The sequence below is a fragment of the Labeo rohita genome, chromosome 16 (genome assembly GCF_022985175.1).
Source record: "Labeo rohita strain BAU-BD-2019 chromosome 16, IGBB_LRoh.1.0, whole genome shotgun sequence".
Classification (NCBI taxonomy): Eukaryota; Metazoa; Chordata; class Actinopteri; order Cypriniformes; family Cyprinidae; genus Labeo; species Labeo rohita.
The window spans coordinates 2,096,919-2,123,971 of record NC_066884.1 but is presented as its reverse complement, the minus strand read 5'-3'; the positions used below and the strand labels follow the sequence as shown (position 1 = coordinate 2,123,971).

The 27,053-nt window shown below is 33.4% G+C and overlaps 1 protein-coding gene across 1 annotated transcript in view; it reads right to left on the bottom strand.

Moving 5' to 3' along the window:
* ubr5 (ubiquitin protein ligase E3 component n-recognin 5) overlaps positions 1-27,053 on the bottom strand; it is a 46,687-nt gene that overhangs the window by 7,272 nt on the left and 12,362 nt on the right. The window contains 39 exon segments of the mRNA XM_051130986.1: positions 179-266; positions 416-761; positions 843-963; positions 1,043-1,260; positions 2,135-2,248; positions 2,357-2,529; positions 2,669-2,742; positions 3,459-3,692; positions 4,761-4,972; positions 5,051-5,319; positions 6,568-6,825; positions 7,244-7,375; positions 9,046-9,157; positions 9,248-9,371; positions 10,494-10,733; positions 11,008-11,168; positions 11,322-11,451; positions 11,533-11,659; positions 12,947-13,065; positions 13,178-13,324; positions 14,284-14,375; positions 14,569-14,723; positions 15,158-15,255; positions 15,341-15,464; positions 15,821-15,916; positions 16,002-16,153; positions 18,250-18,376; positions 18,669-18,879; positions 19,003-19,200; positions 19,281-19,435; positions 19,522-19,633; positions 20,644-20,787; positions 21,011-21,123; positions 22,978-23,087; positions 23,162-23,346; positions 24,265-24,382; positions 24,467-24,621; positions 24,761-24,871; positions 24,955-25,074. Coding sequence (XP_050986943.1) covers positions 179-266; positions 416-761; positions 843-963; positions 1,043-1,260; positions 2,135-2,248; positions 2,357-2,529; positions 2,669-2,742; positions 3,459-3,692; positions 4,761-4,972; positions 5,051-5,319; positions 6,568-6,825; positions 7,244-7,375; positions 9,046-9,157; positions 9,248-9,371; positions 10,494-10,733; positions 11,008-11,168; positions 11,322-11,451; positions 11,533-11,659; positions 12,947-13,065; positions 13,178-13,324; positions 14,284-14,375; positions 14,569-14,723; positions 15,158-15,255; positions 15,341-15,464; positions 15,821-15,916; positions 16,002-16,153; positions 18,250-18,376; positions 18,669-18,879; positions 19,003-19,200; positions 19,281-19,435; positions 19,522-19,633; positions 20,644-20,787; positions 21,011-21,123; positions 22,978-23,087; positions 23,162-23,346; positions 24,265-24,382; positions 24,467-24,621; positions 24,761-24,871; positions 24,955-25,074 — 5,975 coding nt within the window.

The window sequence follows — 27,053 nt, the reverse complement described above, 5'->3', positions numbered from 1 at the left end:
ATAATGGTACTTAATACTTATATATTTATAATATATCATAAAAGATCATGTTATTTTAAATAATGGTAATTTTAAAAATCTCCATAAAATGAATGACACTACTTAAATTTAGGTTGCCAAAAAAATGCATCACAAATGTATCACAAATATCTCAGTAGAGAGGTTTAGGTAAAGTCACCTGTCACGGTCTCGTCTGGATGCAGCTCTCAGTCCTCCGCTCCTCCTCTCACGCTCACGGTCTCGGTTCCTCAGTCGCTGCATAAGATCTGCAAACACACAAGCATCATGAGCAACAACCAGAAACAAAAAAAAAAACAAAAAAAAAACAACAACAAAAAAAAAAAAATTACATATAAACAAAATGATAAATATAAAATGAACAAAACAAAAACAAAAAAACACAAACAATACATACTGCTAGCCTGCATTCCCTTGCTAACACTCTGTACGCAGTCCAGATTGGGCAGCTTGTCATTGGAAAGGAAGGCCTGTGCGATAGCGGTGTAAAAGCTTCGTGCCACTCCGCTGCCCTCTCCTGGTTCATCCTTGAAAGTCACTTTTACACGGTGAACTGCCATGGGTGTAGTGGTGCAGCGGCGGCCAAAGTGAGCGTTGATCTGGCGCATGGTCTGCTGGATGAGCTGCTCTCGGTCACGGTCCACCTCCAGGGCCAGATCCCGTGACTGCAGGTTCCTCAGCTTCTCCATCTCACGCCGAAACTTGGACTCCTTCACCTCGAAACCACCCAGTTCGGTCAGGATCTGCGATGTTCAAAGTAGAGGGTTATCACTGGAAATAAGCATAATGCTACAGGAAACAAGAGACAATCAACAGATACTTACAGATCCTGGTTCCGCTCCCACATCCTCCATGAAGACACGGCCAAACAGCTCCAGAGAAAGCCGCCAGCGGCCCAGCAGCATGTCGTGAGAGATCACCATCCCCATAAAGCTACAGTGTGGACTGGAGGAAACGAAACAAGAAATGTTATTAACAGAGTCACTAGCAGCCGCTTACTGATTCAATGAATGTGATGACTTACATAAATGTGGGAAGAGGCGGGCCGTCGCTTTCTGTCAAACCAATCTCTGCAAGCAGGCTGCTCTTTAACTGGGCTGCCAGATCATGAGGCGAAGGGCCTGGTTTGGACGCATCCATGTCCTGCTCCCCAGCCGGCTGCTCCTCGCCACCCCTCTGCCGAGACTCCATGCTCATCACGTTCTTCATGTTCGCCGAATACGACATCTTTGTGGGTAGAATCTGGGATGAAAATTACCCGTAGTAAAATATTGTAAAAACACTATTTTATTGCTCACTGTTGTTGAGAGCTGCTCAGTTCCTTGCTGCACTGACAATTTAACATCAGTTTTCCCAACAAAAAAAAAAAAAAAAAAATTTTTTTTTTATATATTTTTTTTTATTGTTTTTATATTATGTTTAAATAGATTTATTCTAAATAAAATTCATTAATAAAATGTAATTTTTTTTGTTATTTAGAAAATAAATAAACAAAAAGCAATAAAAAAACAAAAAATAAATAAAGAGAATAAACTCAAAACAAAAATAAACCAAACATACAAAAAAATAAATTAAAAGATTAATAAAAACAAAAACTAAAACATAAAAATAAAATAAAAGTTCATTAACAAAAAGAAAAAAGTAAATAATTTTACTTAAATTAAAACAAAATGTATTGTACAATTAAATTATACAAAAAAATTTTTAAAGCAATAAAAAAAAAAAATAAATAAATAAAAATAAAAAATAAAAATTAAATTTCACAAAACTGCAACAAAAGACTAAAATAAGACTAAAATAAAAACACTGAAACTAAAAAAAAAATAGATAAATAAAAAAACTAAATTAAAAACTAAAAATTATTAAGACTGATTAAAAAAAACTAAAATAACAAGTAAAATTAAATAAAAACAATTAAATTTAAAATAAACAAATACATTTAAAAAGCAATACAAAAAAAAAAAACATTTTAAATAAATAAAAAGATGAATAAAAGCAAAACTGAAACTAAATTTAAAAAAATGAACAAAAACAAACATGTATACACACAAAAAATGTAAATATACTTAAAATCACCAATAAGCAGTAATGTACTAAGTATGTGAGCCCTGTTCACCTGCAAGCAATTCATGTCCACAGTCAGATCTGTGAGGCCTTTACTGGCCATGTAAGACGACGAATACAGACCCTGACTTGGTCTTCCAAACAAGTCCTCTTTTCTGGCATTGGGCTGTGAGATGAAGAAAAGCAACAGTGTTAAAGATCCAACCATCTGGAACGACATCAAAAAACAACTCGAAAAGAGGACATGACAGCGCAGGTAAAGGGCATCGCTGACCTGCAGAAGATGCGGCTGGTCAGCCAGAGGAATGGCCTCAGCGAGGGGCACTTCAAACGGGTTGGGAGGGATGCATCCCAGGAAGGTCATGGAGTCCGAGCGGCGGAAAAACGGATGGTGCTGTCCGGTCTCAGCAGGTACAGACTCCTCATCCTTGTCCTGCAATGTGGAGCCTGTGGAGTCCAGAGGAACAAGCGGTTTGATTGGTCAGCAGTAAAGCTGCTGTGCAAATGCTATGCATCACCATCTGACGCCAGAGTGTTTCATTTTGGCTTCTGAAGTTCATGAACCGTTAACGGAAACAACACTTACTCTGATTGGTGTCCTCGTCGTTCTCGTGCTCAGAGTCCTCATTGTCCAGGCCAAGTTCCAGCAGCTCACGATTTCTAAAATAAGATGGAAAAAGTATTTAGAAATCTTACAAAGGATTTTTTTCCCCATTGTTAACTAAAGTGTTTTATTAATTGTAAAAGCTGAAATAAAAAACACTTTTTTGAATGAAAAAGAGAAAAATATTTTTTTAAAATGTTTAAAAATGTCAAAAAGGACAAAATAAAAACTTAAAAAAAAGCAATAAATACATAAATATTAAAATATATTAAATATTATATATAAAATATTAAAATATACTATGTCTAATTCTGCCTTATTAAATAAAACAAAAATAAAACTAAATTAACATAACTAACCAAATAAAACTGGTAAAAAAAAAAAAAAACTTGGAAAAAAAAATTTAAAAACTTAAAGAAAAAGAAAAACATGAATATACAAAATTTAAAAAACTTGAAATTTTAAATTTTAAAAAATAATAAAAAAGTAGAATAAAAATTAAAAAAAAAAAAATGAAAAAAAAAAAAAAAAAAAAAATTAAATCGAAAAAAAATTAAAAAACTAACTAAACTAAAAAATAACATTTAAAATATAAAAACAAAATGTGAAACTAAAACCAATAAAAATAAAGTACAAAATTAAAAATATTAAAATATACTAAAATATCAGTGTCGAATATCAACAAAAGGCTAAAAAAAAAAAATGATTTAAATGATTAAATGATTTATTACTAAAATAGTGCTGTTTTAAAGTGTTAATATGGGTAGTTTACCTCTTCCTGTCAATCTGAGTGGTGTCGAGTGTTGTCTGCAGATTCATGGCTTTAATCCAGTAGATGAGGGCCTGGAAGACGTATGCCACATGTTTGAGCGAACACACATCCAGCACAGGCAGAACGTCTGAATGCTCATCATTGTGGGAACGCATCAGAGAGAGGGCGTAGTTCAGGAAGTCTCCACGTGCCGACATCATCCCCTGACGAGCAGTCAGAAGGGTTGCGGCTCGCCTGAAAAACAGAAAATGAAATTATTTTATGACAATGGAGTGCTGCAAGGGATGACGTGTTTTTGTAGGCCACCAATTAAGCACTTCCAGTTTAATTGTCCTGAAGTCAGTCAAATTTTTGAAATTTTAATGGTTAAATGCCTGAAATAAGATCAATCTAAAAGATTTCACATTTTATTCTAATACTCCACATTTTAAAAAAAAAAAAAAAAAAAAAAAAAAAAAAAACTTTTACACTAAAATTTAAAATAAAAGAATGAAAACAAAGTGAAACTAAATAAAACAAAAATTAAACTAAATTAACATAACTAACCAAATAAAACTGAAATAAAAAAACAACTTTAATTTAAGAAAAATGTAAATAAAAATTAAATAACATTGAAAAAAAAAAAAACCTTAAACTAAACCAAAAAATCTATAAAAAAAATAAAAAAAATGAATAAAAAAAAAAAAAAAAAAAAACTATTAAAAAAAAAATAAAAACTTGAAATGAATATGCATAAAATAAAAAAAAAAAAAAAAAAAAAAACTTGAAATGAATATGCATACAATAAAAAAAGAATTAAAAAAAAAAAAAAATATGCATTAAAAAAAAAAAAATGAATAAACAGAAAATAAAACTCAAAAAAAAAAAGAATTAAAAAAAAAAAAAAAAACTAAACTAAAATAACAAAAAGTGAAACCAAATCAAATGTAAAAAAATAAAATGTATAATAAAAATAAAAACAAAAACAAAAACAAAAACAAAAACAAAAACAAATCAACAAAAATCTGGAATTTGGATTTAGTTTTTAAAAGATTCATTTAGGTTTTTTTATTCATTTTATTTATTTTTTAAATTTAATTTATTTATTTTTTAAAATGTGGATATTAGAATAAAATGTGAAATACTTTTTAGATTGCTTTCACCACAGATCTTATTTCAGGCATATAATCCAAAAGCCAATGAAAACAAAAATCCTACTGGCTTTTTGTATAGAGACTCCCAGAAATGAGAAAATGAGAAGGGGTGAATTTTCATTCTCTTAAAACACAGAATTCAATAATTGTAGCTGCTCATGCGTCTTACCTTCGACCTTCAAGTGTGCGGAGACTGGCTTCCTCTCGTGCCGTCATGCGCTCCCTGCGGCCTGCGTGCTGTGAAGCGTGCAGCGGGTGACTGGGGTGACCAGGATCCCCGGCCGATGACAGAGCTGAGCCGTAACGCAGCTGCGCTTCAGTGGAATCCATGATGGACACCATCCAGTTCCAGGTGGGGATCAACTTATCCTCCACAAAGTTCTACAAAACAACATTATCCTGTTATATTTTGCCCTTATTGCAGTCCGATTTAGTCTGAGTAAAAACAGAGCGACTCACCTGCAGATTGACAGCGTCCTGATAGGTCAGTTTGACGGCAGCAGGGTACTGCGAGTAGACCAGGTGGTTGTATTTGGGTATGAGACTCATGAGGTCGGAGATCTGCCGGATGACGATGCTGTAGGCTCGAGCCAGGCTGCTGGCGGACGTCAGGTAGCTGCTGGAGTTACTGGCCTCAAGGGCTGCGGCAGCGGCTGCTGCGCTGGTGCTGATGGCGCTGCTCCGTCGCAGGTTTGAAGGATCAATGTAGATGAGGCCCGTGGAGCTCGCTGGAAGAGACATCAGAATTATTACCGCTAATAATGAAGAACTTATATTTTCCAGAATATGTGTTTCTTAATCATCTTAAACATGCTGGTGTTCTCAAGTCCTCCTTTGAACTTCATATTTATAAGTTGAGAACTGTTAATTACTATTAATTGTGTTAATTACTGTTAATTGTGTTAATTACAAATTCTTCTTTTGTATTCAGAAGAAAGAAACTCAGTTTTTAAACAAGAGGACATTTTCATTTTTGAGTGTACTATCCAAGTTTTTAGATGAAGCATTAAAATTACTACAAAAAATACTTAATTAAATTACATGAAAAAAGCAAACAAAATTACTAATATTAAAATAAAAATTGAAAATATAAAAAAGCTAATTCACAATAATAAAAATACTTTAATAATATATAGTAATACAAACACTGTAAAAATGTTTCTTTAATCACTTTCGTTGTGAGCAAGTCAAGTGTTATAAATCATTTAGTACTGTAATTTTGTACATGCAACTTTCGTTTTAATGTAAATAAAAATAATTTCATTAAATTAAATAACATTTAAATAAGATTTATAGTTAAGAGATGCTGCATATTGCATATTTTTTTCATTTCAAAAAACTAAATTTAAAAAAAAAAAATGTAAAAAAGGATATGCGTAAAATAAACTAAATAAAATTAATTGATTCTAAAAAAATAAATAAATAAAAAAAAGAAACTAAACTAAAAAACTAAAATAAAAAAAAATAAAATAAAAAACTGAAAACCGAATAAAAATTAAAAAAAAAAAAACTAAATAAAACAAAAAAGTTGGAAAAAGGATAAAACAGTAAAATTAAATAAATAAAACTAAAACCTAATGAAGCTAAAACAAAAATAAATAAACTGAAAACCGAATAAAAATTAAAAGGAAAAAAAAAACCTAAATAAAACAAAAAAGTTGGAAAAAGGATAAAACAATAAAATTAAATAAATAAAACTAAAACCTAATGAAGCTAAAACGAAAATAAATAAACTTGGGGAAAAAAATACAATAAAAAAAACAACTATTAAAAAAATAACTAAAAATTTACAAAAAAAAAAAAAAAAAAAAAAAATTACACAAACACTTTATTTTCTGCAAAAATCTAAAAGCCAATATAAAATCCTTTTTTTTTTTTTTTCCATTTTGAGCTGGTGCAACTTATAATCAGAAACAACTTATTTTCCAGAAAATGTGGTGATTACTTCTTTCAGACAGGTGGTGGGAGGTACTAACCAGCAGGTGTGGACGAGCTGGATGGGGCGCCGCCAGCAGAGCGCTGGCTGGGTGTAGTGCGAACAGCCCACTGCATGGACCGCGGCGCCTGGGCAGCACTGTTAGCGTGTGCTGAGCCCGTGGTTCTCTCCAAAGGCTCATCCAACAGGAAAGTCTCCTGATCCACATCATCACTCTGACTGCTGCTGCTGTCTGAATCACTGGAGTCATTCGACTGGGAGTCATCCTCGGAGAAGAAAGCAGGAACGCTGCTGGCACCTTCAGAAAAAAAAAAAAAAAAAAAAAAAAAAAAGGTGTGGGAAGGTTATGCCAAAGTCACAATCACAAATATTATCAAACGTACATAGATTATGGTTTAAAGGTGAAACGCTTGTTTTTCAGCAGAAATATAATCCAACTTACAGTTTTATTTGATAATGCATTTATTAAAATAAAAAAACGGATGGATAAATAAAAAAAAAAAATAATAAAATACAGGTAAAGTAATAAGTCTAGATTTCGAGTAGTTAAACAAGTATAGACAAAGTCTTCTTTAATTTCTGGCAATAGTAGATAACAGCAACTGATTCGATACCAAAAAACAAAAACTGACTGTTCAACCCACAAAACACAGTTCTAGAGGTACCACATGGACAAATTACAGTAATTGCAGCAATTTTCAGTCAAAGTGAAGCACCTGCTTCAGATCCAGCGGTGGCAGCGGTCACAACGCTCCTGCGGCCACTGGCGTTATCTTGGTTGCTATGGTTACTCTCGCTGTCACTCTCAGTCTCAGCAGCAGCCAACAGATCCAGCTCCATGTCGCTCCCTGAAAGAAAAAATATTTTCTTGTGAATTTCTGCTTGTGAATTCAGCCTCAATTATAGAAATTTTTGGCTTCTAGACAAAAAGGCAATAAGCCACAAAAGTGTTTCAAACACATTTGTGTTTTTCTTGAAATATGAAAATGCTAAATAGTGGAGCAAGCAATGCACTGCCATGTAGGGCTGGCCAATACGGGCAAAAATATTACCACAGTATTTGTTTCCATATCATTCGATATTGATATTCATCACAATATTCACATCATACCATTTTTTTTCTTTTTGCATGTTTTTTCTTCATGTTTTTTGATTTGTGCCTGTTTTTTTTTTTTATGTTGAGCACAAATTTATCCTCAAAAATTATGTCTAAATAAATGTATTCATAAAATGTCAATTTAATCAATCTTTTAAAATATAATTAAATGAACATTTAAAGTATAACCAGGGTTTGTACAGAGTGTAAAATGAAATTCCAGGACTTTCAAGGACTTTAAGCACTACTTTTTTTGATTTTCAAGGATTTCAATCAGAGATCTCACTTATCTTTTATTTCAAATTCTAATAAAAGAGAAACAGATAAATAAAAATATACTACTAAAAAATATTGCAAAAATTAAGTAAATCACATGGAAAGTATTACTACTAAAGTATAACTACACTTTTACTATAGTAAAACCAAAATTTTCTTAAGGATTTGCATTTGTGTTCAAATCAAATGATTCGCGATACGAGATCTGAAATGACGGTACGTTAATCATTTGATTTGAATCATTCAATTCAAGAAATGATTCACAAACCCGTTCCGATCTAAAGCAAATGATTCACGATGCACACTCCAAAGTCTCGATCTAAATCATATGACTGGCGAGATTTGAAGTCCTGATCTAAGTCAAATGATTTAAGATACACGGTCCGATTGAAATGCTTCGAAACAGTGAATCACATTTTGCAATGCAATGGTTTAACTGTTTTGGAGTTTTGAAAAGCTTTCACCCATCACTACGTGCTTTTTAAAATTGTTACAATCGATACTGAAATTCAAAATTGAATGGCTCTTTTAATTTCATCTGGTTTTTGCTAGTGAATCACTTGAAATGAATGATCAAGTCATGAGTTTGAATCAATCGGAGCGGTTCCAGCATATATTACTTGATTGATTTGGTTCATCTGCTACTGCCATGTTTACATGACGCTGTCAGTATTACTACTGTCTTAGCTCGACTGACACTAAATAAAATAAGCGAAATAAGCAAAAATATGTGCTTATTGACAAAATTAAACACTTATTTCATTGATACATTGGCTTTCAATAATTCAAGCACTTTTCAAGTACCTCTTCAGGAATATTGCTATTTTCATGAGCTTTTCTGGCTTTATTTTCAGAACTTTCAAGTTTACCATATGAATTAAAACAAATAAAATTATAAATATTTTTAATGTTTGGACTACATTTTACTATTTAAAAAAAAAAAAAAAAAAAAAAAAAAAAAAAAAGTCATTTGTCACATTTTCTGGAAGTTAAATCAAATTTTTATTTTGGTTGTTTATTGCAAAGACCTTCATTTTATTCAGATAAAAACTGATTTAGCACTCTGTCATGTGTAGTAAGAATGTAATTAAAGCCTCATCTGATAGTGTAGTATAGTGTCTGTGATGCAAGTAATTATGCATTTACCATCTTCATCGTGCTCATCATGCTGCCCTTCGGCCTCTGCGTTCTCCTCTCCCTGCTCCTCCTGGTCATCATGGTGATCCTCCTCACCTGCAACGCCCTCTACCACCTCCACCTGAACAAGTGAACAAGCCAGGAAGCATTTAGCAAATAAGCTTTAGACAAAAACTCGCTCCAAACAAAAAACAACAAAATTGCATCACACCTCTTCTACATCAGCAGAAACAATATCATCCTGCTCCTCGTCACGGCCTCGGGCAGTCTGCGACTGGCTGCTGCGGCGGGGCTGAGGGTTCCTGATGATGTAAGACGACGCCGACTGACTAGAGCTGAGAGGCACAAGACAGCAGACAACTCCAGCGTTAATGACAACTTCAATAAGATGCATTAGAATACTTAGCCAGGGCTCTACGCTTACTGTTCTTTTTAGTTTTTAACTTTAAAAATTTAGGAGCACAGTCAATTAGCACCTTCTAATCAATAATCAAAAAATCTGATCAAACATTAGCCTTGCCATTACAAGGTGATATCTGACTCCTTCAAATGAATTAAAGGGGATTTTTGTTTTTATCTTTGTAATGGCACTTTTCTAACTTTATTGAAAGTATGTCATCTAATGTCAGGTTTTTTTTTAATTATATTTTACAGGCTTTTTAAAATTTCTAATTAAAACACCACAATAAGAACAAGTAAAATAAATATAAGTTGCCAATCAAATGAAATCAGTATTAATACTGCAAAATTAATAACTACAGTGGTGTATTTTCATATGTTTAATGAGACTCAGAGGTGGCGTGCATGCAATCAAATTAATAAATTCATGTTGAGATTAATGTTTAAATATAACATCTTGAATATAGAAATATTAAATGATTTAAATAACTGAAAAGATACTTTAAGAATGAAACTAAAACTGCCAGTAGGTGGTGGCAAGTTACTGATTTAATTACTGAATCATTCATTTGATTAGTTTGAACCGATAATTCATCCAGGAATGAAGTCATTTTTTGTGATTGTTTCTAATATTGTTTTTATGATTATTTTACTTCCTTTTATGTAAAGCACTTTGAATTACCTCTGTGTACGAAATGTGCTATATAAATAAACTTGCCTTGCCTTTATGAATGGGACATTGAATCATTGACTCACTAGATTCATTTAAAAATGTATGTTTATTCACCGCTGTGTTTGAATGAGCAGCAGCTCAGTTGTGACTTGTTTCAAACTATTTTTGACAATGAAATAGTGCAAAACCAGTCAATAGTGTTATAGTCAGAGAATGTCACTTAATTTTAACTTCTTGTTTACTTAACTGTTGGGTTAAATCAATATCTCATTTACAAACTCCCTTAAAAATCATTAAAGCTGTCACTCATCTTAGTTCATCGTGATCTCACAAATTCACAAAAATCACACGGTAGAGCCTTGTTAGCAATAGCTTTGTCACTCACCTGCTGGACTGATCTGGTGAGGGCCGCGGCGGCAGCGGCTCCACAGAGAAGAGCTCCTCACTGCCCTGTACGGCGTCGATGCTGGTACTGGCCAGAGTGAAAGGCGCTGTAGGGCGAGCGATGCCCATCCGCACCGGCACGATCAGAGACTCGGCCACATTGCAGAGCTCTTCCACTGCGTACGGCAACAGAGCCTGGAAAACACGCCTGCACTTCCCGATAGGCTGAGGGATGAAGTTGCTGAAGGAAATAAAAAAAGACAATGTGAGCAATGAGAGATAAAACTAATATTTTTAACCCAGCAAAGGCAGATATATGAAAATCATTTTTAAAATGACACAAAAAGAAGCACGAGCTGAAAGTCAACATGAAAAAGATTATCATATTCATTTTTAAAGAGAAGATCAGCGTGTTTTTGTTGCAAAATTCTGTTTCACATTTTGCTTTTAAATGCAACATTTTTCAAAATGCTGACAAATCCCTTCTCTATTCTTATCAGTATGAAAGCACATACTTTTTCTTCTTGGAAGACGCCATCTCCACACTGAGGATGACAAACACTCGGGCCACAGAGCGCAGGAACCTGCGCGTGACGTTGATTGCCTCCTCCCTGCGGCCGGGGGTGTATTTATTCTGGAGCTCCTTGACCAAAGTCCCCAACAGTGTGTCAATAAACTGAAGAACAACAAAAGCAAGAGGAGACAGTTATCAAACTGCTGCTATTACTCTGAAAATGATGCAGATGTAACCAGAATCCAAAAAAGTCATTAGAAACTAATCAAGCTTAGCTGAAAACAAAACATGCAAAATAATGTTTCTTGGACTCACAGTGATGTCTGGTGCACATTTGACGATGAGGCAATGTGTAAAACAGTCCAGCCTGATGGTGCCGCTCTGCTGGTTCAGGTACATCTGCTCCTCTGGTAAAAGGTGAGCGATTCTGCTGCTAGCGCTTAGTCTGAAACGACATGTTATGTCAGCAAACATGTAATGAAAGTCAAATTTGTACAGTGAATGACTAGTTCAATGTTCTACATACGGATCTTTGTTTTCCTGAGAGCCGAACATTATCATGGACTTCAGGGCGTTCCAGTCCTGCAACACACGCTCCAGAGCAAGCTGGGCAAAGCGAGGAGGCTCCAGGTCATGATCAGGCATATCTGAGTCTGAGAGATAGACAAATACACAATAAAGAACACAAAACAAACCAATGTTCTCCATACATGCACTAATGAATAATGCACAATTAAATCATGAACAGGTTAAGAAATTAAATACTTGTCCTCAAGATATTTCTCCACTTTTGATGCTTTGTAGCAAAAGTTAAAAGCATTGAGAAAACGGTTTCATGCTTCCCCTTTTTCACAAAACAATTAAGAATAAAAACTGATATTTTCCTACTTAAGAGAACAAATTAGGAATATTTCGTAGTCCCACAAATACTTAATGTTGAAATCTTTCACTTACAACATTTTTAAAAATCTAAATGTAAATAACCTCTTAAATTTAGGATAACCTCCAACTTGTTTTAAATCCACAAAGGTAAAATTTTTAATTCCATTTATTAATTTACAGTTTCTAATTAAGCATTACAACATAATGCTCTATACATATACACACACATGAGAAAGTGAGACCAATAATTAGGGCCATAAGAAATTTTATTTTTTTCCCCCCCGAAATTCCAGTTTATTTTTTCCAAATTCCGTTTTTTCCCATTGTAATTTTTCTGCACTCCACTGTATTTTTTTTAAAGGTTAAATTACATATTATTAATCAAAAAGCAAGTCTAATTAATTAAAATTATTAATTACAAACACTAAATTTATTAAATGTTTAACAAAAATGTTTAGGGCCCTATGAAATGTTTTATTTCCTCACCTTCTGTTTTATTGTTACCAAATTCTATTTAAGCATGTCTAATTATTTGACTGCATAAAAACCAACTTATTTATTGAAGTTTATTTTTACAATATTTAAATTTTTCTGGTTATCAAATGAAGATAACTTAATTTATCTTAATCAAATGAAAATTAAACTTTATTTTTTGGCAAACAAAGTTACTATTACAATTAAAACATGAAAGAAATATTACGTGATTATTGCTTATTAATAAAATTAATAGTAGTAGTAGTAGTAGTGGTGGTGGTATTACAATCATAGGGCCCTAAATAATCAATAATATAAACAATGATCGTTCATTAATGATGCTTATGCATGACACTTTTTGCTAAACTTGAAACTTACAAACAATACAAAAACATGTCAAATGGGGACAAAAACAAAAAACAAAGCTCATAATTTTCTTTAAATTTAAGAAAACAAGAATTTTCAAGAATTGAACAAAATAAATTCCAAGAAGTTTTTAAGAACACTTCTAAGAAAATTCTTAACTTCTTTCTTAAAATTTTCATGAATCCAGACCCAGATCACTTCCTTACTCAAAGACACACCTTCAGCGCTGGCAGCCTTCCGGTTCCTGTCCTCTCGTATGCGAGGTGGTCGATACTGGCAATGCTCCACGCTCTGCCTTGCAACAGTCTGCACCAGGAACAGCAAGATGTGCTCTCCCCTGCCAGGCGCAAAGATGGGGAGAAAGAGTTCATTATGCAGAATGTTGGCTGGATGTTGTCCTGACGACCCCATAAAATGGGTTGGGAACAGAATGTTTTCCTTGAATGTACCTGCTGTTAGGAGTGGTAACTAGATTAGTGGTGGTCAGCAGCCTGTAGAGCAGATCCAAGCGAGCTGCTTTCTGGCCTGCAATGAGGGTCTTGCATTTACATTTCTCCCAGCAGTCACAGTACGCGGTGGGAGACGTTCTCTTTAGTCTGGAGAAGAAACAAGAGACAGCATGCATTACAACCAATATAAGCATAAAAATTCATGCAATCCACAGTCTAGCAGTAACTGTTTCAGTAGTTTTCAATTTTTTTTTTTTTATAAAATGTATTTTATTATTATTATTATTTTTTTTTTTTTTAAGTTATTAAATGAACATTCAGCTTGCATTGCATGTAGGACTGCACGATTATATCATAATTGTTGATTATTCCCTTGAAATTGTCATTGCGATTATGATTATCACAACTTACATTGAATGATGTTTTGAATAGCTTTATATCATTGTTTGAAGCAACAGCATGCCACATTTTATATAGTTTCTTCTTTAAATTAAAAAAAAAAAAAAAAAAAAAAAAAAAAGTAAAAATTAAATTAAAACAATGAGAAAAGCAGAATAATGTAAGTGGATTTTTTTTTTGTAATTATGCCTTTGAATGATTACATAATTGTGGCATCTGTAATTGTAATCACGATTAAAAATTAGATTAGAGAAAAATTTGATTAGAGAATTAGATAATTGTGCAGACTTAACTGCATGTCATCTTAATTTTTTACACAAAGCTTGTTGCAATCAGTGTTACTTTTATATTATTTATATATTGCTATAATTTATTAATATTTTAAAATGTGCTTTTATTTTTATAGTATTTTTATATTTAAATATATATTTTCATTTTAATTTTAGTAATTTTGTTATATGCTTGTCATTATTATTACTTCTCATTTTATTTCTTTTTAGCTTTTATTTTTTATCTTTCAGTTTTAGAAATTTAAGTGTTTCAACTGATTTTAATTCAGTAAGTTTTTCATTAAATATTTATATTTTCTTTCTGCTTCATTTCAACGTAACTATTTGTTTTAGTTATGCATGGTTTTAGTTGCAATGCATTGTTTTTCGCAGAAAATTAGGTGTCAAGTTCAAATGATTTTATGGCAGCACACTCACTTGCAGTCATGACCCTTGTGACAAACTCTGGCGCATTCAGTGCAACAGCACAGAGACTCCAGCAGGCCACAAGTTCTGCACTCAAAGATATCCTGCAAACATACAAGTTCAGTTAATCAGAGTGCCATTCTACAAAACCATTCAGCTCAAATTTTCCCAGCAGTTTTGTATGCAAATATATCTTTGAAAATATCTTTTAATCAATTTAATGCAAAAAAAGAATACATCCATTCATCTACTTATGAATAATATCATTCACTTAATAAATTTCACTGGAGTTTGTACCTGGTTGATGTGTTCAGCTCCAGTCCAGGTGAAGCTGCAAGTGTCGTTACAGCACAGGACGTATAGGGGAGAGTCGTCTGGGTTTGTTCCTGAAGGACAGATCATCTCCATGAACACAGATGCTGCATCCTCTTTCTCTCCAAGACCCGGTTCACCTAAACAAAAATATAAGATTTATAAACGAAAGGCAGCATCTAATGGTCTCTAAACATTCTGAAAATTGACAGATACATCTCAGCAAGTTGCAAAGTTATTTTTTCTAACTAAAACAATTAAAAATATTTTCGTTACTTGAAATAAAATAAGCAATTACTGAAATTAAAATATTAGGCCGGGGGGAAAAACAATGGTATTTTTGTATCATGTAATTTCTCATTTTCATTTAGTTTAACTTGAAGTTCTAAAATAACTATAAATAAAGAATATAGACATTGGGAAAAAAAACAACAACAACAACAACAACAACAACAACAACATCTAAAATGACTCAGTTACTAAAACTTAAAAAATAAAAAAATAAGGGGGGGGGAATCTAATCAAAAACTAAAATGGTATATCATTAATATTAAAATAACGCTTATGCACTCACCTTTGGCTATTTTCTGTGCTGCTTCTAAAACAGTAATGGCTGCCGGGTAAGCTCTCCCGCTCACCGCCAACATGAATGGAGTCATTCCACGAGCATCCCTAACAAATAACAGCAAAACAAACACTCAATGACTGCTAAAGAGAGATTGGCTTTCATTTGGAGCTGAAGGAGGGCATGACGTACTTGGCAGAGAGCAGCTCTCTTAAGTGAGGTCGCAGGACGACGCTGTCGCACATTAGCTTCAGTATCAGGTGTGCGTTGGCCTTCCGGTCTTTAGATTCTACTACTGATGGTTCAGACGAAGGTCCTTCAAAAGGAAAAATTATATTAAGAGCCAAAAATCTGTTGCGGACCTTAGGATTATTATTGTTAACTAAAACTATTTTTAAAAAAATATATATTATTTTTCACTTAAAGATTAACTGACATAATAAAAATTAAAAAAATAAATAAATAAATAAATAAATTAGTTATTATACTAAATTAACTAAAACTAAAATTAAAGTAAAATCAGAATATATTAAAAAATTAAAATCTAATTCAAAATTAACAAAAATATATTAATACTAATCAATGACACTAAAATAACATAATTGGGTCAGCAGTGAAACTAGTTAAGAACCACTGCCATAGAAAGTCATTTGAGGAGGTTGGTTCACGTACCTGGGATGGTGGAAGTGCTGGGTCCCTGATTAGTGCCTGTGGAAGCAGTGGTAAGGGAGCCCACTGCAGGGGCCAAGATGAAATCAATGTCACCGTCTAGCAGAGAAAATGGTTTTGTAAGAAATCAGGCTGTCGCATGCATGCAATACATCCGTTATGACACAAAAACTGCTGAACTCACCAGGATCCATTGGTGGAGGGTCTGGTACCCAGCTGGGAGGTGCAATAGGGGGTGAAACTGGATCTTGGTGGTCGCTGGAAGAAGGGCCGGATTCATGGCGGCCCAAACCTGCAGCGCGGAGGGAGCGCCTCATCATCTCTCTCAAACGCAAGCTACAGAAACGAGAAGAATGAGAGTGAAACAAATGTACAACAACAACAGCCAAATACAAAAGAGAAAAGCCATTTCATCAAGTTATATCATTCCTGTTGTTCTGAACTCCAAAGCCGTTGGTTTGATTTCCAAGGAATTTATGAACTGATGAAATGTATAACTTAACACAGTTTTAAAAACATATTTAAGACTTTAAAGATAAAATTAACATAAGATTATTAATGCACAGTTATAGAACAAACCAATACAAACTTATGTCGATCAGAGTTGGTTTCTGCTGATACAATGTGTTTAAAGTAGTAGTAGTACATTTTTATTTAATGCCATGTCACTATCTTAGGCTATTTTCATGGCAAAAACAATTTTAAAAAACAAGTACAGCAAATACCATAAACACCAGCAAACAAACAAACTATATTACACAAGATTTTTTTTACATTAACGTATGATAAAAATTCTAAAACTTTTCCTGGCAAAATTATGCAGTGGGTTTAAAGAAAGGTAATTAAAAGACTTTGTTGATACTAGCAAAAATCAATACAATGAATGTAGGGCTAGGCAATTTATCCATTTTTATAGATTAATTTGAATTTAACATTTTGCCATGATTTAATTTTTTAGAAACTGAGGAACTGCGATTTTGAATAGAAAATACCAAACGTTAGAATTAGACAATTTGAAAATATGGCAATAATAACAGTAAAGAGAAAAGAACGATCACATGCTTACGTGTGATGCGCTCATATCGCCAACCGCTATTCACACAGAATGCGCTTTTGTGTTGACAAAGATGTGACGTGAGCAGTGTAATAGGAAAAGCATGCAAGAAGATGGGAGTGAAGTGACCTTTTTTTTAACGTGAGCACCGTGTTTTTAGAATTGTTTTACGCATGTGATGCTGCAAGAGATGCGAGTGCAAAAAAAATAAAATAAAATAAAACAATAAAAAAAATACAGCAAACGCGTCTGTGGAAAAGTACCGCAATCGAATAAAAAAACCTTGGAAGAACTACTACTGTATGTCTGATATTTCATGTTTGCATCATGATGACAGGCTGAAAGTTGCTGTTCTTTGTTTTTACAGGACATTTATAAGTAAATAGTCTACTGGCGCTACACTTTCAGTTATTTTGAATTTTAATTACCTTGACTTTTGAAATTTTTTTAAAAGCATTTTCCTCATATTATTTATGAACATATAATATGTATACGACAAGTTTGTGCATCTTTTCTGCAAAGATATTTAACAAGTGATTTGTTTAATTTACATCATGTAGACAACGTGTTGTGCACGTAAAGAAAAAGTTACTTGAATCATGTTGTATTTACATTTTCGAGAAACAGTCAAACATTCTGGCACGTTTTGCCATATCGTGCAGCCATAAATTAATGTGTTAAGTAAATGTTCTCAGTCTTTCCTGTTTGTGACAGGAGGCCACAGAAAAGCCACAAAGTTAACATTGAACTAAATGCCCGATACAGTCGTATAACCAAAATATCAATAATACCCAGGGGAAAAAAAAAAAAAAAAAAAAAAAAAAAGAACACATTGTGCAGGACATTTAGTTACAAACAAGCCCAAAATATACTGGGACTCCTATTTTGAAATGTTTATGCTTTACAATAGCACCACATTTTGACTTTGAACTTGCAGCATTCATATTCATTTCTTTAAATCACCTTTTGACGTTTATTAATCACATTAGGCTGTATCGTGATTCCTTTTTTCCATCCCCAAATTTAGGAGCTCTTAAAATGCTACAGACTTTTATTATACCATTTAAGACTTGTTCTGGCCTTAAATTTAACCAAACTAAAGACTTTAAGGATGTATGGGTACACTGCTTGAAAGCAATTTAAGTCACTTAATTGTGACTTAAAAGCATCTGGCAAATGCATAAATGTAATATAATCAAGAAAAATACTTGGTGTTTAACAATTATGTTGTAATTTATTCATTTCCATGTGCTACTGCCCTCTATTTTTCCTCTTTTTGGTCTGAAACTCTTTCGAGTTTGTAAAACTGACAATAGTTTGTTTTAAATGCTCTTCAGGTGAAATGCTTTTCTTTATCACAGTGAATTTGAACACTGACCCTCGGCTGCTGGACGATCCTGTGCGGTTCCCGGAACTGTTGCTGGATACCACTGAAATGGCATTGGCGATGGCCTCGACGGCGGACAGCCTCTCAGCGAACGTGTTCCTTTCAGACCGCTCTGCTTCTGAAACACATCGCACATCACTCATCTAAGGCTGGGTTTGGAAAAACATCTAACATCGGCTGTGTTGCAAAACCTCGTGAGCTGCCTTGCTCATCACCAAAAACAACTACATGACGTCTATACAGCTCCATTAACTCCAAAAATTAGAAAGTCAAATAAAAAAAAAAAATAATAATAATAAAAATTCTAAATAAAATTAAAAATTCTAATTCAATTCAAATTAATAATAAGAATTATAATAATATCTTGATGCTTTAAAAACAAACAACAACAACAAACACTGCATGCTTACCTTCCTCCTCCTTGGTTTCCTTGTTGCTGACAGGGAAGCAGACAGACACACAGGCATGAAGGACATTGCGGTTGCCGTCACAGCGGTGACCCAGCAGAGCATCCAGAGCGTGAGGGTTCTGCTCCAGCAGCATGGCCTGCTCCAGACTGATCAGGTACTGCCTGCACGCCTCGTAATCACAGCGCAGCACGTGCTGCATCAGCGTCTGCTTCTGAAAGAGCGAAAGCAAACAAAACATCAACTAGAAATAAGGGCTCAAGCATTTCACTTGCATTTGTGACTAAACTGGCAAAAGAACTGAATGTCTAATCTTAAACAGGTTGGAGTATCATACCTCCACAGCCATGATGATTATGGCTGCTTTCTTTTTGATTGTGGAGTTACTGGGAAGGTTGACGAGGGAATGAACTCCCATGCCTAGACTAGCAATAGGCGGGAGGTCTAGCCAATCAGGGTCGCGTATTCCGCCCATACAGTCTTTAGCCATGGGATAAATGGTGCCGTTACCATCCCTCAAAATGATGGGGCTCTCCTGAGGTGGCAAAGATGAGTTAAAACAAGCAAAGAGAAATTGAGGTGTATGAAATGTATCAGATTATGTGATGGTCTCACCTGGCCAGCAGTGAAGATGGCCACGTTACGCTCACTCTGGCCCAGAAAGGCCAGATTACTAGTGGGGAAGTGATTCTCCTGCTCGGCTTTGCCGGTGGCCAAGTCAAAGACACAGTACCGTACCCAGCTGCCTGTTTTCAACACAGCATGAACTCCTGTGAGAAGAAGGAAGACAGAGCAGTCAAGCAGATGCACAGGGGAAATTCACAACAAAATGTGAGACAAAAATGACAATAGTCACCTTTGGAGTCAACATTCACAGCTAAAATTTCAGCTTTTTCTGGGATACAAAGTTTTTTAGGAGTGCGCTGAAAACAGTCTGGAACTTTTGGCGTTCCACCAGTTTTAACAACCTGTTCGAAAGAAAAGAGAAATGACTTTCAGCTTAAAAATTCAGCCATTTTTGCTTTCATTTTCCCCAATATTTATATACACAGGGGGTTTTAAACTGGGGACCACAAAGTGGTGCTGAGTGGGTCTGCAAAAATTTGAAAAAATAAAAATGCATAAATAAGTTTAAAAAATAAATAATAATAATTAATAATAACAACATTTATTTTTTTTTATATATATATATATATATATATATATATATATATATATATATATATATATATACACAAAACACATTTAAATGTTCTAAAATATCTTCTACATTTTGTATTTTGCACATGCATTATATACATTTTTTCCACATGCTTGACATATTGAACTGTATCATTCACAAACTGATTATATTACATTTCATTACTTTCTACAGACACGTAAGAAATCATGAGATTCATAGTAATTATTTTATACTACTGACAGATCTATTTTTAACAATACAAAAACACAAATTTTTGAAGCAAAAATGTTTAATCTCACATATTTTAAGTAGATATTTTTCTGATATTTTCAGTAAATGTTCAGAAAAGTAAATCATTCAAATATATAAAAAAAAGGGAATTTAAATGATAATTTAAATTATATATTTAATTTGTTGTCTTTACATTATTTTCTCACATATTGTTGTTTTAATATAAAATAGACAAAATATAAAAATGGGGGATACCAGGCATCAAAAAGTTTAAAAACCCCTGATATAGACATATTGCATTGCATATGTGCATTTATATTTATATATATAGTTTTGATAGTGTCAATATTTATAATATTACAACAACAAAAATAATTCACACCCAAAAATAATTTAGGCTTACATTATTTGAGTCACGTTTAAGACTTAGATTGAGTCACCTATTACTTTGAATGAAACATACTATGCTAAGTAGTGACTATTTAAAATGTTAATTTATTCATCAAAATGGCATTACGAATCATGCATCAATGTCTCATCAAATGGAAAACCGTGTGCTTTTACCTGTAGCTCATCTATTCTGAGCAGTCGACAGTCTTGCAGCAGTGAGGAGGGGTCAGAGTCAGTGGGAGCTGCGCTCTGGCTGCTCACGCTGCTCGACGTCCCTGGAAATTTCACAGCAACATATGCACCATCGACTTTTAGCACCTTGAGTTCAAAAGAGAGAACTGTTGCAAATGAGGTGTCATAGCAAAGCATCACACATAGACCAGAGACAAAACAGAGACAGGAACATCACACATCAAGAAAAACACTATGCTTGTATAAAACGTCATCTATAATCATTCTACAATAAGAAGGCACATAGAGAATCAAAAAATGCACTCGGAGTTTCGGTCTCCACTGGATCGACGTGTACGCCTGCACCCACCTTTCCCACGGGGACGTTTTTAACGTCCTCCACGAAAACGACCTCTCGTAGAGGCCACTGCTCCTCATTGACTTTCTCCTCCTCCTTTGGAGCCGGCGTTGAGCGCCTTCGCTCTGTAGCACAGCAGGTAAAAGGTTAGCGATGGAAAAACACTGCAGTCATATCTCACAAAAGACCAAACATGAATGTTTAAACTGTTCTAGTTCAAGTCAGTCACTTAAACTACTTATTTAAAAACAGCAATGTGAGGATGTTGATTGACGTTTTAACACCATGCCAGATTAACAAGCTGAAAACGTTTTAATGTAAATTTACCACTGGTTTTTAAAGTTTGCTTTAGATAAAAACTCAAAAATGTCTTCAATGTTAACTGTTGAAAAAAACTGAGGGTGTTTGCAGAGTAATTTGAACAGTAAGATTTTTAATGTTTTGAAAATAATTCTCTTCCACCACCAAGCCTGCATTTATTTGATCCAATACAGCAAAAGCAGTAATATTATGAAATATTTTTACTGTTTAAAATAACTGCTTTCTATTTGAATACATTTTAAAATGTAAATTATTCCTGTGATCAGAGTTAAATTTTCAGCATCATTACGCCAGTCTTCAGTGTTACATGGTCCTTCAGAAATCATTATAATATGCTGATTTGCTGTTAAAGAACCTTTTTTTATTATTATCAATATTTAAAACTGTTGAGTAGTTTTTTCAAGATCGAAAGATCAGCTTTTTTTCTGAAATAAAAAGCTTTTTTTTCTTAGTCTGTCTATATATATATATATATATATATATATATATATATATATATATATATATATATATATATATATATTTATTTACTTATTTTTTTTTTTTTTTTCTATTGTAGAAATGAATCCTTTTATTTAGCAAGGACACTTTAAATTGATCAAAAGTGATGATAAAGACATTTATAAATGTTACAAAAGACTTTCAGATCAGTTCTGTTCTTCTGAACTTTCTATTCAAAGAAACCTGAAAAAAAAATCCTACTTGGCTGTTTTCAACATAATAATAATAATAATAATAATTATTATTATTATTATTATTATTATTTTTTTTTTTTTTTTTTTTTTGAGCAGCAAATCAGAATATTAAAATGATTTCTGAAGGATCATGTGACTGGAGTAATGATGCTAAAAATTTAGCTTTGAAATCACAGAAATAAACTACATTTTAAAATATATTAAAATAGAAATATTTTAAAATTTCATTGTTTCTGTGGTACTTTGGATCAAATAAATGCAGGACTGGTGAGCAAAAGACTTCTTTAAAAACATTAAAAATCTCACTGTTCCAAAACTTTTGACTTCTGGTGTAAATTCCTAACAGAATGTGAACCAGCAGAGTTTAATAAAGTGTTTCAAAGACGTGAGAAAGGCCATGAATAGCAAAACAAGAAACAGGCTTCATATGCAAACAAATCGAATTAATAAATGCAGCGCACATCCAACTAGGCAAGTGACTTAATTTACACACTGATCTCAGGCCATCCTTATTGTTGCATCATAACCAGGACATGTATATTAAAATGACAGTGGAAATCCAGGGGAAAAAAATAAAACTATTAAAAAAAAATAATAATAAATTAACTCGGAAATTGCATAAAATTTATTGCACTGCCAGTGCAGAAAACACTATTTCAGGTTTTGTACTTCAAAACCTCATATTTAGTTAAATTTGTTACCATCCCACCATACTGTTATCCATTTCTTTATAATTGTTTGAGAAATTTACTTGCAATTTCTGAGTGAAATTCTTTCTACACCAAATTTTTACACCAATATAAACCCTGTACGATTAAATATATTACTAAATATACTGTAGAAACGTTAATTTTCTGTACAGCTGCTTTGCAACGATTTGTATCGTAAAAAGAGCTATACAAATAAACTTGAATTGAACTGAGCTGTACAACAGTGTACGGGTTAGTGGTCCAATGTACATACTGTAGGGCAGAGAAGCGCTGCTGGCGATGGAGGAAGTGTCACTGCATGTGGACGCCGGTGAGGGCGGAGGGCCCATTTCCGTCTTCACCAGTTCTGGCTTGCTCTCCGTCCTGGCGACAAGAACAGGCACAACCATTAGCATTCTATTTTTAGCATAAATACCTCCATGTTGCGTTCATCTTACTTGGTCTCCTGCGTCTTGGTGTTCTTCTCCATGTTCTTCAGGCTCTCGGGCGAGCGGAGCTGGAAGCGACAGCTGTCATTCATGTTCCACACGGACTCCAGCAGGACGCCCACTTTAGGGATCCCAGCGTTTACGGAGAAGGCCACGGCACCAGCGTGATATAGAGGGTTATTCCTCAGGCACACCTACGGGAAATGAAGTGTCAACACTGTGATTCTCAATTTGGATGGGCGTTACGACAAATGTATCGTGTATCATGCCAAAAATGTAAAATGTATCATGTATCAATTTTGTTAATTTTTAAGACTATTTTGCCAAACTAATTACGCCATTTAAAAATGACAGATCATTTAGGTCAAATTAGGGGTGGGTGATATGATCAAAATCCTGAACATAAAAATTCAAAATACAGCAAACTTAACAAGATAGGCATTATTTAGTGTGTATCTGGCCATTCAAGTGCAAAAATCTCAATTTCACACTCGATATATATCGTAATATCACCCAGCCCTATTCATCAAAAAAAGAAAAGTGTTTCAGGGCTCTACAGTGCGAGCATTTCTACTGCGTGCAACTATGAAAAAATATTTAGGAGCAGCGATGCGAATGACCCAATCAGCATATTTGTGTTTGCGCTGAGGGAAGCTTCGAAGTTTTCTACGTGTTTTTGCAACGTTCAGTAATATATCACAGACATATCTCATGAATCCATGAGTCAATGATTCAATTTCCTATTCATAGTCACTTGCTTTATTCCTGAATGAATCAGCCGTTCAAAGAATCAAATGAATGACTCAGTAATTAAATCAGTGACTTGCTGGCAGTTTTAGTTTGATTTTTAAAGTATCTTTTTAGTTAATTAAATCATTTAATTTTGTTTATATTTAAAACATTAATCTCAACATGAGTTTATGAATTTGATTGTACACATGCCACCTCTGAGCCTCATTAAACATGAAAATACACCTATAAGTCACTTTTGTGTTCGGTAACTTATTCTTACTCTGTTGTTTTAATTAGAAATTTTAAAAAGCTTAAAAAAATATATTTTTTAAAAATATCTGCGTGTTTGCAGATATTCACAACAAAAGCACGTTCCTCACCTGAGTTCCTACTGTGATGTTGGGTATAGAAGAGATGCCTGCACTGGACTTTGGCTTCTTGTTCTTGGCTCTGGCCTTTTCAAGCATCTTTTTCCGCTGACTAAAAGGCACAACACCCCTAAAAGGAAAAACAAACTCAGAATTTATTCAGAGATCACAAGGACAACAGCTCAAACTATCAGATGTGATATTGTCTGCTCACCACCAGTAAAGACTGCTCTCCAGCTGGGCGCAGGTGTACAGGGCACAGCAGTGCAGAGAGATGATACGCTCTCCCTGCAGCTCCGGGAACGTTTGTGCACCATGTTCTAGTTTAGCAGCAACAGTGCTCAGAGTTTCATCCACCCAAGTCGCCACCTACGCAACACAGGTTAATGTAAACTTACGATTTTTTGGTACTGGAGTATGCGTCGCTGATCTTTCTGTAGCCGCCCACACCTGCTCTATTATTTCCCTCTCACCCACTCTCATGTACATAAATAAAACGTCTTCTTACCTTGTTACTTTCAGTGGCTACAGTGGCTCGGATACTGTTGGCAGACAGGTGGGTGATCTTTTCATTGGTCAAGCCCAGGAAAGGGACACGAGGGTGATGTATAGAAGGATTCTACAAGAGAGATTTATAAGATTTAATATATATAATTTACAAATGACAGCAATTCCCTGTACGATGTGTGCTGCAAAGCTTACTTGTGCGTTTCTGTAAGGTTCAGGCTCATTCCACTTCCACTGGTACAGTTCACCTTTGGTACTGACGGCAACCATCTCGGAGTACAAAGCCCCGATGCTGACAAACTTTGTTACATAATCCTAAAGGATTACACAACCAAAGTTATATAGCAACTCAGCAACTATACAAATGAAATATAACTTAACTAAATAAATCCAAGGAAATTAGAGAATAATAACCTAAAGTTTAATCCAAACAGACTGGCCATTAAAGCAAAGAGTCCAATAAGGATGTGTAAGATTAAAATAACTTTTTAATGAATCTAGTTTAAAAAAAAAAAAAAAAAAAAAAAAAAAACTCACGCCAAGTTCTTAGAAACTAATTTAAAAGTTTGCTTGCATGGCTCTAAAAATCAGGGTTATTACTGTTAATGAACATTACATAAATAAAACCTTGGTTAATAAAAAACTTGGTTACTTTACTTCAGCTAGCAGCCAAGACAAGATTACTGTTTTTTTTATTATTATTATTTCATTTAACGTGAAATATTAAAATAACTAAAACTTAAAATAAATAAAACCTGTAAAACTATACTAAAAATCCTATAAACTTTAAATTAATGTACTAAATATTTTATATAAATAAAAACGGTAAAAATACAAACATTCTCAATATTGAAAAATTAAATAATCTGATAACTACATAAATTGATAGAAATTACAAAACAAATTTTCTAATTTTAAAATTAATTTACTAAATATTTTCTATCAATAAAATTGAAAATATAAAAAAAACCTAAATATTAAAAGCCTAATTATGTTTTGAAAATAATCTGATAACTGTAAAAAGAAAAAATATAGAAATGACATTTTTAAATTTTTAAATTAATTTCCTAAAAATTGTATATAAATAAAAATAGAAAATATAAATAAAATTCTAATTAAAAGCCTAACCATAGTTTTACAATTAAAATAATCTAAAAACTATATTAAGAGAAAAAAAACTAATTTTAAAATGAATGAACTAAATATTTTATATTAATACAAATGGAAAGTATACATCATTGTTTTAAAATTAAAATAATCTGATACAAAAATGAACAAGTTACACAATTTAACTGAATTAGGCTTGTAAAGTCATAAAAAGTCCATTAATACAATGTTTAAAAAAATATAAGAAATAGAAATAAAACTTTTCCTTGACATCAAGTTGAGAACCTAAATGTGACCCTGGACCACAAAACCAGTCATAAGTGTCAATTTTCCGAAATTGAGCTTTATACATCATCTGAAAGCTGAACAAATAAGCTTTCCATCAGTGTATGGTTTGTTAGGATAGAAAAGTGTTTGGCTGAGAGACAACTATTTCAGTATATGGAATCTGAGGTTGCAAAAAAATCTAAATATTGGGAAAAATCGCCTTTGAAGTTGTCCAAATTAACTTCTTTGCAATGTAAATTACTAATCAAAAATTAAGTTTTGATATATTTACAGTAGGAAATGCACAAAATATCTTCATGGAACATGATCTTTACTTAATTTCCTAATGATTTTTGGCATAAAAGAAAAATCTATAATTTTAACCCATACAATGTATTTTTGGCTATTGCTACAAATATACCCCAGCGACTTGAGACTGGTTTTGTGGTCCAGGGTCACAAATGGGTTGTCACATTACAACAAAATGGATGTTGCAAACATCACAGTGACTGACCATTTTTGCAAAAAGCTGACAGCAAAACCGCTCCGCTACTTTCAAAGAAATATTATGCAAAACTACATAAATGCAGAAACTGAAAACATGTTTATCATCATTGACCCTTAAAAGAACAGTCCACCCAAAAATGCATTGCTTGCTTCTGCAGAACTTAATAGAAGGCATTTTGAAAAAATGTTTGTAACCAAACAGTTTCAGTTCCTGTAAACTTGTTCATATAATGGCAGTCAATGGCAACTTAAATTGACTGTTTGGTTATCAACATTTTACAAAATATCTTTTTATATTTCCAGAATAAAGAAACAAAATGTCAACAGAATGTGCATTTTGGGGTGTACTATGGCTTTAAATATTAAAATGCACCACAGAAGTAAGTCACCTCCCAATCTAGGACACTGAAGGC